At 37.5% G+C, this 12,002-nt stretch overlaps 1 protein-coding gene and 1 long non-coding RNA gene across 7 annotated transcripts in view; one reads left to right on the top strand and one right to left on the bottom strand.

Annotated features, from left to right (window-relative positions):
* Window positions 1-12,002, top strand: part of LOC140914770 (uncharacterized) — a 74,571-nt gene that overhangs the window by 34,599 nt on the left and 27,970 nt on the right. The gene's annotated exons all lie outside the window — the stretch shown is intronic.
* The window catches only part of CCDC6 (coiled-coil domain containing 6), a 63,760-nt gene continuing 53,441 nt past the window's right edge, over window positions 1,684-12,002 (bottom strand). The window contains exons 8-9 of the mRNA XM_073353393.2: window positions 7,908-8,032; window positions 1,684-3,070 (exon numbers count right to left, since the gene is read on the bottom strand). Of these exons, the coding sequence (XP_073209494.1) occupies window positions 2,882-3,070; window positions 7,908-8,032 (314 nt within the window). The 3' untranslated portion in view covers window positions 1,684-2,881. The remainder of the gene's footprint in view (window positions 3,071-7,907; window positions 8,033-12,002) is intronic.

Raw genomic sequence — 12,002 nt, forward strand, 5'->3', positions numbered from 1 at the left:
CTCTGAAACCTATTTCACCATGCTACTCAACTAGTTGCCATGCAGTGTGCAACTGGCAAATATTACCACTGATGAAGATAAAAGCCCACCTGAATGTATACTGGATAAAATAAGAAACCAAGCATGTAAGGACTCATGTCAAGTTGGCTCTTATTTTTAAAGTGAATTTCTCTAGTCCACAGAAGATTCTGTAGTAGTCTGGTAAATCCATAGTTGCAGAATTATGGAAGACTATAATTCACAAGCAAAACTGAAAATCCATTGATGTTTATTAGAAGGATGTGCACAATTCCTTATCTTATTCAAAAAATCTACAAACAAAAGTTCACACTTCTGTCTTCAAGAGAATGTTTGTTCAACCTTATTAGCTAGTTAAGGCCACTTCAGTGCCTTGTTACATTTTCAGCATTCAGTATTCATTTGTCAGTTCTTTGCTTTCAACTGGTAACAAATCTCACAGTAATGAGGGAGAGTTCACTATGTGATATCTTATAGCAACGCTCAAACCTTGGATTACAGAATTTCAATTTTAGACCGAGCTTCAAATTTAAATTATGCTAGGTTATTTTAATTTTTCTGAAGATATTAAAGCAACTCTACCACACACCTCTTATTCTTTAGCCAGTTTTTACACTACCACCAGTGCTAGCTTGCACTTAGAGAGTACCTTTTGTCCAAGAATCTCAAAGCACTTTAGAAAGGTGGGCACTATGTTTTAAATAGTCAGAGATTTACATAAGCAGGAATCTTATTTGTAAGAATATATATTTTTTCCTATTTGTTATATTTACAAAAAACACAAACTATGTGAAATCTACATATTGACCCTATTGTGCCACTAGTCCCATCAGGAATGTAACTTTTGACTTCCTGTAATTTTTCCAATACAATCCTGCAACTGCTTCAGAAGTTCTATTTAATAAAACGCTCACAACTGAGACTTAAAACAGGGAGCATGTTCTATGCCAGACAATTTGTATACAAGCAGTTTACTGAGCTTCATGATCGGAAGGGAGGAGGTTGAAAAGGTGGTTAGAAAAAGAAAAAGTTGAAAAATTCCAGATAGGAGCATAGGTCAGATTTTAGGCCTGTCACAGCCTTGACGGTGTCATTTTACCAGAAAGGTACAACCTAACTAGTGGAATTTAATAATGCACTTGATCTCATGTTGGCTTAACCAGTGTAACATACTATTTATACACACACATTTTTCTAAACTCTTTTTAAGATCTGAAACTACATAGCTATATTGAAGAAATTCCACTTTTGCTTTGACCTTAACTGAACATTTTAAAACATTTCTACCTGATATTTTGAATACTATCATTGATTACCATTTTCACTCTGCAATTCTTACATAGTTGTTGAATGGCAAATATGTAAATGTATGTAGAAGTGTTAGTAAATATCCAAATTTCTATTTTTTCTTCTTAAGAACGCGCTCAATGAAGTGTCAGGCGTGTCAAAAAGCTTTTGCAAACAAATAAGGTAATGTTCTGTTCTCCTTAGAACCAGATACATATTCTCAAATACACATTTTCTAGTAATTTTTTCCTTGGCCCACATATACAAATATAGGAGGTAAACCACTTAAAAATATCAGTATTATATAAACCTAGCCAATGAGAACTTAAAAATAAAACTAGGTAAGATGCTAGTATCAAAGAAAAAAGTGACACTCTGTTCCACTGCAAAGTGAAACCAAACAATTTATTTGTGCTAAATGAATGGAAAGAATGTATTCAGAATACATTTCTTTATACATTGTACCGGCTTAGGCTGCTAAATAAGCATTCATTAGTGCCATGTTGTGCTACTTTCTCTGTACTCTGTTTTGTTTCTACCAAGCAATACAACATTTTTGGCTGTTATGCCAATATATTCCTATAATATTCATCTTATACCATATTCTCTAATAGTCTTTTGAACATTTAAAATAGTTGTTCAAACTTTGTTTTAGGGGAAATCACAATTAATATATTTCAACAAGAAAAAAAAATCAGCTGTTCTCTACAATCACATTGCCTTCTGCAGCAGAAATCAAAGCACACTTTAATCAGCCACCAGTAACTTGCTGGCAGGACCACACTTATAGAAGTTCACTGTGACAGAACACACAGTATGGACAGCTTACAAGTTAACGTAAATGATAAATTAGACAATCAAATCTTAAGGTCATGACTTGTACATTCCATATACTTTGACAAGTTAGATTACCCACATTTAACTTCAGACTGCACCATACATTTGAGGTTTTGGTTTTATTTTTTAAAATAGGAAAAAGTATTAATGTGTCATGTGTGTTGAATACTGAACCTGTATTAAGCTTATTTATTAGGTGATACAATATAGTCTAGGGCACTGATTAACATGTCTGACTTTCACTTTTGCACTAAAAGCTGTATCTTCAGATTACTGAAATGTAGTGCTGATTTACCATATGCTTGGTAAACACTGTTAATATTTAGGAATTTATAATATAGCCCATCATGCCTGTAATTTTATGCAAATTGTCATGAAAAGAATATAAAAAGATATCCCTTTAATTTTACAAACCTAAAAGCCAGGAAAATGAAGCTTTGGAGCCAAGCAAAACGACATAATGCCGTATTACCAAAGAGAGTAGCAAATGTTCCAGCCAGAGAATGGACATACATGTAGTTCAAGTAAACACTGATGGAAAATTTTGTTAAGTTAGTGTTGTAGACCCACAACACTGGCTGCATTTTTAGACAAATGTTTACAACACAATTAACAGTGAAGCCTATATAACCTCAGTGCAAGTAAGTCAAATCCAAATATGCCAGGTAAGCCTTTGGCGTTTAGTAAACCGCTCCATCTTATGAGTCCAACTCTGAATACAGACTGCTGAGCACATGCACTAAGGCTGAGAAGAGGGATGCACTGAATGCTGAAAAGTGGCTGACTGCGATGCTGTTGATTGGACTGTAGGCTGCACAGGTGGTGGTGGTGGAGGTGGAGGCTGGACTGGGGTCTGCGTGTTTGGAGAAGGAGGAGGAGTGGGACGTTTAAATTTGTCAGGGCTGTTACTTCTTCGTGGTGAAGGCCTCTGCAGAACAAATATTGAAATCATGTTGAACATGTATACGTTTTTTAGACGCTTTTGCGGATATCAAGAAGTCCTCTCACAGACTCATCATTAACACATTGTTTAAAGGCAAAATTCAAAATACCAAATTAAATGGAAGGATCAAGTCCAAAATATTAAAAAGGATCACAATACAGCTTTAGGTAAATAGTTATCAAGACAAATTCTGAATTTGACGTAACTTTGAAATGTACTAGCATAGCACACTGGAACCATTTTTGAGATAAAAAAAATGCCCACTCCTCTAAGCCAGTAGGGGAGAAATAAAACAGAAATAGAAATGTAGGATGAGAAGGGATCGCAATAGGTCATCTAGTCCAGTCCCCTGCACTGAGGCAGGACCAAGCATTATCTAGATCATCGCTATCCGATGTCTGTTCTAACCTGTTCTTAAAAAACCTCTGATGATGGAGATTCCCCAACATCCCTAGGTAATTTCTTTCAGTGCTTAATGACCCTGAAAGCTAGAAAGTTTGTCAATGTCCAACCTAAGCCTCCCTTGCTGCAATTTAAGCCCATTGCTTCTTGTCCTGGCCTCAGTGGTTAAGGAGAACAACTTATCACCCTCCTCTTTATAGCAACCTTTTATGTAACTGAAGACTCTTATGTTCTCCCTCAGTCTTCTCTTCTCCAGACTAAACAAACCCAATTTTTTCTATCCTTCCTCATAGGTCGCATTTTCTAGACCTTTAATCATTTTTGTTGCTCTCCTCTGGACTTTCTCCAACTTGTCCACATCTTTTCTGAAGTGTGGTTCCCAGACCTGGGCATAATTCTCCAGTTGAGGCCTGAGTGCTGAGTAGAGGAGAAGAATTACTTGCTTACAACACTTTTGCTAATACATCCCAGAACCATGTTCGCTTTTTTTGCAGCAGCATTACACTGTTGGCCCATGTTTAGCTTGTGATCCACTATAAACCCCTGATCCTTGTCTGCACTATTCCTGCCTAGGCAATCTTTTCTCATATTGTATTTGTGCAATTGATTATTCCTTCTTAAGTGTAGTCCTCAAAACACTTAATGGCAAATAGGTACCTAGAAAGAAGAATAGAGGAAGAAGCTCAGATACAATAACTATCTATGCTTGACCACAACATAGCAGCAGGTGCTAATAAGCACGACTTAACATTATCAGCATGTGGAGTTAAAAAGTGACAGTGCATACCTAAACTGGCATAGGAAAATTCCAAATGACTGTAAAAAGATTGTATCTGAAAATGAAGCCTCATGGAAGCACAAATCAAGCTGTTCTTTATGAGGCAAGCATTATAAAAATGGTGAGTACATCCCTTTGGGCTCTGTAAATAAACAGTAACTAACAGAACTGTCTCCAAAGAAATTGCAGATTTGTAATAGTCTTCAGCACGCCCTTTCTCAAGAACAGTAAGATGTGAACATATTCTTCAAAGCAAGAAGATCTGACACCCACTTTGATATTTTTTCAGAGTAGAGGAAGCACGATTGTAAAATTAGCAATATAAAAACGTAAGACAAACCAAAATATCTTCAAAACTGCAGCAGCTATGAAGCAAATAGCAACAGTAACAACTGTATATTAAGTCAGATCCTTAAGAACTCCAAAATGCCCCTCCCCCTGACATAACCAAACAAGAAAAAATAGCCACCCTTTGGGAAAGAAACCAGGAAACAATTCTACAACAGATATACAGCTTAGCAACTTGATTGTTTATTAAGAAGGTTGCTTTTCCAACTGAAGTGCCTTTTAGGTAGGCATAAAATTCTCCAAATTAGAATTTGGCCAGGACACCTACTTTGCAGTATAAATGTAAACAACAAATTTGACTAACACTATGAGAAAAAGGCCATGGGATTTCTGAAAACTAATTGGTCTGGGCTTCTGCTTGTAAAGCACCTCTAGCATGAGTGAACCTCTAATACCAAGGTGGAACCTGGGTTCAGTAGACGCTAAAGTCAGAGAGCCATGTGCCTATTAATCAACACCATTTCCTGCAGCATCCAGCTTTTTGTCTTAATACCTTTTTTACAATCAGTCTCTCTCAAAGTGGGTAGACATTATTAGTCCCCATTTTTTCAGAGGCACAAAGAAGTTATGCAACTAGCTCAGAGTCAGCTCAGAGCTAGGAACAGAACCCAAGTTGACTCCTACTCTGGTACCCTATCCACTGGACCATGCTGCCTCCACCTATGAGATCAGAGCTACATGTGGTATAGTTGTAGGCCTTAACAATTGTGGAAATTAATATTAACAGTTAACCTACGAAAGTCCACATTTTAGCATATTCTAGTGTAATTATACTCCAGATAGATTTCTGTCGTAAGAAGTTTTTTTTAGAAAAGGTTTGACAAATCTACTGCTATATTTGTGCCTTTCTATAAAAATCTACTGAAACAAGGTTTTGTATCAGAGGACACTGGCATAAAGAAACACTTTGCAGAAGATTGTTTGCATATTGCTGTACTTATTCAGAATATACTGAATAGCACTTCCTGTTTGATACATCAGCCATAAGCTATCTTGCCAAAGTACTAATGTTTCAGTTTTGTTTGCTTTATAAACTCAATGAGTATTTGGGCTGTCAAGCGACTAAAAAAATTAATTCTGATTAATCGCACGATTAAAAAAATCATGATTAATCGCACTGTTAAACAATAATAGAATACCATTTATTTAAATATTTTTGGATGTTTTCTACATTTTCAAATATACTGATTTCAAATACAACACAGAATACAAAGTGTACAGTACTCACTTAATATTTATTTTTGATTACAAGTATTTGCATTGTAAAAAACAAAAGAAATAGTATTTTTCAATTCACCTAATACAAGTACTGTAGTGCAGTCTGTATCATGAAAGTTGAACTTACAGATGTAGAATTATGTACAAAAAATAACTACGTTGAAAAATAAAACAATGTACAATTTTAGATCCTGCAAGTCCACTCAGTCCTACTTCTTGTTTAACCAATCGCTCAGACAAACAAGTTTGTTTATATTTGCAGAAGATAATGCTACCCGCTTCTTGTTTACAATGTCACCTGAAAGCGAGAACATGCCTTCGCATGGCACTTTTTTAGCCAACATTGCAAGGTATTTATGTGCCATATGTGCTAAAGATTCACGTCCCTTCACGCTTCAACCACCATTCCAGAAGACCTGCGTCCATGCTGATGACGGGTTCTGCTCGATAACCATCCAAAGCAGTGCAGACCGACACATGTTCATTTTCATTATACGAGTCAGATGCCACCAGCAGATGGTTCATTTTCTTTTTTGGTGGTTCGGGTTCTGCAGTTTCCGCATCGGAGTGTTGCTCTTTTAAGGCTTCTGAAAGCAAGCTCCACACCTGGTCCCTTTCAGATTTTGGAAAGCACTTCAGATTCTTAAACCTTGGGTTAAGTGCTATAGCTATCTTCTGAAATCTCACATTGGTACCTTCTTTGCGTTTTCTGAAATCTGCAGTGAAAGTGTTCTTAAAATGAACAACATGTGCTGGGTCATCATCCAAGACTGTTATAACAGAAAATATGTGGCAGAATGTGGGTAAAAACAGAGCAGGGGACATACAATTCTCCCCTCAAGACATTCAGTCATAAATTTAATTAACGCTTATTTTTTCAATGAGCGTCATCAGCATGGAAGCATGTCCTCTGGAATGGTGGCAGAAGCATGAATGGGCATACGAATGTTTAGCATAACTGGTATGTAAATACCTTGCAGTGCCGGCTATAAAAGTGCCATGAAAATGCCTGTTCTCACTTTCTGGTGACATTGTAAATAAGAAGAGGGCAGCATGTAAATGTAAACAAACTTGTTTGTCTGAGCGATTGGCTAAACAAGAAGTAGGACTGAGTGGATTTGCAGGATCTAAAATTGTACATTGTTTTATATTTGAATGCAGTTACATACCCAAAACAAAAAACAAAAAAAAATCTACATTTGTAAGTTGCACTTTCATGACAAAGAGATTGCACTACGGTACTTGTGTGAGGAACTGAAAAATACTATTTATTTTGTTTATCATTTTTACAGTGCAAATATTTGTAAGCAAAAATAATATACACTTTGATTTCAATTACAACACAGAATACAATATATATGAAAATATAGAAAAACACTCAAAATATTTAATAAATTTCAATTGGTATTCTATTTAACAGTAGAATTAAAACAGATTAATTTTTTTATCACGATTAATTTTTTTTAGTTAATCACATGAGTTAACTGCGATTAATCAACAGCCCTAGAAAAAACTTGATTGAGTTAAGTACATTAAACTCAATAGAAATAAAAAATGATTCCAGGTGAAAGATGTTGTGTAATATCCTAACAAATGTTTAATATATTGCTATTCTCACTGGAAAACAAAAAAAAGTAAATAATAATTAGCTGCCTGTTACAGTGACACGGTGGTAGCATTGTGTGTCATCTTGAAGAAAACCTGAACTTGGAGCAACCTCAGATGACTCATCCGTCAGATGTGGTGGAGACTAGGAGAAAAATGAAAGTAACGTATTTACTTCCTGCGACACGGGGGGTAGGTTAGAACATCACGTCTCACACCTTGCCTGCAGATCCATAGGGTGAAACCTATTACTGTCTTTAAGGGGACAACATGTTTCACTCTCTTGCAGAAAGAAAAGATTTTCTACTAAGAATCAATTTCTCAATGTAGAGAGGTAATCAGGACTGAAGAAGGCAACAGACATCTTAGAGCAAGGAAACAAAATCAAACGTTTGCATTTTTAAAAATGGGTTAAAGACAAATAACTAACATTTTAATTCAAAAGAAAATTTACTAGTTTTTAATACTCACTGTAATTCCATGGGACGGTCCCATATGTTGCACATGAAGGCCTGGGGAGTTGTAATAAGACATTCCGGCTCTAGTCAGTGAAGTTGGCGGTGTAAAACCAACTGTGTGACTTGCATATGATAGACCTAATATTATTAAAGCAAAAGAGACATTAACATTCCTACTGCAAATAATAGTAAGTACAAAGTTTATTTTAAAACAAAGACAAGGTTAAGAAACTGATAATTGTACATTTAAGTCAGGAACCCAGAAAAAATATCCACAGCTTTGAAAAAAGGTCATTACTTTTAATATTTTTCCTAAGGGTTTGTCTAGATTAGGAAAATATGCTGTGTTTGAAAACATATTAAGTAACATGCTTTAAAACATGACTTTTTACCTAGTGCAGATGGGGTAAGTCATGTTAAAGTGACTACCTTATGGTTGACTGACTGCTAATGTACTTTTAAACAGGACTTGCCATGCATACGCTAGGTGTCAGTTAAAATACGTTGGTTAACAAATTTCCCAAAGGTCTTGTTTTCTGAGCTTAAATAAACCCCAAGAAATTTAAATAAATGTTACTTCTAGCTAAATATCAGGTGTCTGATTTTCAAAAGTGCTTTGTACCTAGACTAACTGAATTAATGGGAACTGCAGTTCCTCAGTGCTTCTGAAGTTCAGACCTTAAACCTTATGAAAAACGCACTTCTCAAAACAGAGATCTCCTAAAATCTTTAACTCTCCCTATTGCTTCCAGACAGACATATCTGTTGGATATGCAACAACTGTTCTCAACTGTTTGGTATTAGAAGCCAACCACTTTAAAAAAAAACAGGCATCTGACAAAAACTTCTAACTGTCCATTATATTTGTATAACAGCATGAAGAATCCACTCCAACTGAAACAATTAAGTCTGTTTGAATTTAACAGGCTCCACATCTTTGCCACTATTAACAGAATCCAGCACTATTGAGTATTATAGACCAGCATCTGGGTTTATCCTTAGCTGACTTATGTTTACTTTTGTACTAGTGTTTGATAAGAAAATTTGAAGAAAAAAAAAAATCAAGCCTCACGTAACCAGTAGAGCTGCACAGGGAAACCAGCATTATAATTACCTTGGATGTCTTAACTAAGAGCAATTCTGATCTCTTGCCAGTTGCACATCAGTGGCAACTCCTATAACTTCAGCAGAATTATTCCTGATTAGATTAGTTTAAGTGATTTATGAGTAACAGTTGATATTTCCTGCTTAATATTCCATTTACTGATCTGACAGAATAAATAATTTGCACCTAACTTTTTTTTTTTTTTTTAAAGTATTATCATAGAATATTAGGGTTGGAAGAGACCTCAGGAGGTCACCTAGTCAAATCCCCTGCTCAAAGCAGGACCAACACTAACTAAATCATCCCAGCCAAGGCTTTGTCAAGCTGGACCTTAAAAACCTCTAAGGATGGAGATTCTACCACCTCCCAAGGTAACCCATTCCAGTGCTTCACCACCCTTCTAGTGAAATAGAGTTTCCTAATATCCAACCAATACCTCCCCCACTGTAACTTGAAACCATTGCTTCTTGTTCTGTCATCTGCCACCACTGAGAACAGCCTAGCTCCATCCTCTTTGATACCCCCCTTCAGGTAGTTGAAAGCTGTTATCAAATTCCCCGTCACTCTTCTCTTCTGCAGACTAAATAACCCCAGTTCCCTCAGCCTCTCCTCATAAATTACGTGCCCCAGCCCCCTAATCATTTTTGTTGCCCTCCACTGGACTCTCTCCAATCCTCTAATTTGTGTAGGTCACTCTGGACCCTATCCTACCCTCCAGCGTATCTACCTCCCCCCCAGTTTAGTGTCATCTGCGAATTTGCTGAGGGTGCAATTAAGCCCATCATCCAGATCATTAATAAAGATGTTGAACAAAACTGGCCCCAGGACCAACTCCTGAGGTACTCTGCCTGATACCAGCTGCCAACTAAAAATCGAGCAGTTGATTACTACCCGTTGAGCCCGACAATCTATCCAGCTTTCTATCGCCCTTATAGTCCATTCATCGAATCCATACCTTTTTAACTTGCTGGCAAGAATACTGTCGGAGACCGCATCAAAAGCTTTGCTAAAGTCAAGATATATCACATCCACCACTTTCCCCATATCCACAAAGCCAGTTATCTCATCATAGAAGGCAATCAGGTTGGTCAGGCATGACTTGGCCTTGGTGAATCCATGTTGACTGTTCCTGATCACCTTCCTCTCCTCCAAGTGCTTCAAAATGGATTCCTTGAGGACCTGCTCCATGATTTTGCTGGGGACTGAAGTGAGGCTGACCGGTCTGTAGGTCCCCAGGTTCTCTTTCTTCCCTTTTTAAAATATGAGCACTATATTGGCCTTTTTCCAATTGTCTGGGACCTCCCCTGATCACTACAAATTTTCAAAGATAATGGCCAATGACTGCAATCACATCAGCAAACTCCCTCAGCACCCTTGGATGCATTAGATCTGGACCCATGGACTTGTGCACGTCCAGCTTTTCTAAATAGTTCTTAACCTGTTCTTTGATCACTCACCTCCTCCCCATACTGTGTTGCCCAGTGCAGCAGTCTGGGAGCTGATCTTGTCTGTGAAGGCTGAGGCAAAAAAAGCATTGAGTACTTCAGCTTTTTTCACATCATCTGTCACTATGTTGCCTCCCCCATTCAGTAAGGGTCCCACACTTTCCCTGACCACCTTCTTGTTGCTAAAGATACCTGTAGAAACCCTTCTTGTTACCCTTCACATCCCTTGCTAGCTGCAACTCCAATCGAGCCTTGGCCTTTTTGATTATACCCCTGCATGCTCTAGCAATATTTTTATACTCCTCCCCAGTCATCTGTCCAAATTTCCACTTCTTGTAAGCTTCCTTTGTGAGTTTAAACTCACCGAAGATTTCACTGTTAAGCCAAGCTGGTCGCCTGCCATATTTGCTATTCTTTCTGCACTTCAGGATGGTTTCTTCCTGCGCCCTTAACAAGGCTTCTTTAAAATACAGCCAGCTCTCCTGGACTCTTTGCCCCCTCGTATTAGCTTCCCAGGGGATCCTGCCCATCAGTTCCCTAAGGGAGTCTAAGTCTGCTTTTCTAAAGTCCAGGGTCTGTATTTTGCTACTCTCCTTTCTTCCTTTTGTGAGGATCCTGAACTCAACCATCTCATGGCCACTGCTGCCTAGGTTGCCACCCACTTCTACTTCTTGTTGAGTACTAGCACAGTTCAGCTTCATTCTAAAATCAGTCTCCCTGGGTGACATTTCAGGACATTGTATGTCCAAGAAGTGAAGTGAGGGGCAAAGTTGGCTTTAAACCACCTTTGTGTCCTCTTGATTTTGGACTGCTTTGGGGACCAAATTTAAATTGCAGCGCTGTGTTCCGCAGCCCTGACACACCTCAACTTACAGAGAGATCCTCAGAAGTCAGTCTGTGGCTACTTCCTCTGGTCCTGCACCAGAGAAATTCTCTCTCAGCTGGAGCTGGAGATTTTAAAGCTTCTGTACACCATTCTGGCCCCATTATCCAACATAAAAGAGAAGGAGTGAGAATCTCACTCATTAAGTGTGATGGATTAAGGTGCAAATCCATGAATTTATGGCATTAGATAGTTTCAAACTACTTTTCCACAAATTCAATTACATCATTTTCTAAAGGAATCACTGCAAGACATACAGATGTTTTATATGACCAGATATCTTTGGAGTTGGATACATTTGGTTTTGTGTCTTATTACAGTGCCTGTGACATGAAGTTCTCTCCACTGTTTGCTTCATCTCCCATTATATTATATTTCACACACTCTGAGTTGATTATGTCAGATTCCCCACCTCGTTAGTCCATTTAAAAATATGCTGCCTATATTTTTCAGGTTTGAAGCTTTACAGTATTTTGGAATATTAGTTTAATTTACAAGATGGGAAGGACACTAGGATAAGTGAATCATCAAAATGATAGTCTGGAGTATTTCTACATAAAACATACTTTATTAAACCAGGTAGCTCCACTGGAACTAAACACCAGTTAAAGGATTTTAGTTTTGTTTTACAGTTAACTTTACCATTGTGTTGCAACATTCCCTGCTGCTGAGACA

The sequence above is a fragment of the Lepidochelys kempii genome, chromosome 7, assembly GCF_965140285.1.
Source record: "Lepidochelys kempii isolate rLepKem1 chromosome 7, rLepKem1.hap1, whole genome shotgun sequence".
Lineage (NCBI taxonomy): Eukaryota > Metazoa > Chordata > Testudines > Cheloniidae > Lepidochelys > Lepidochelys kempii.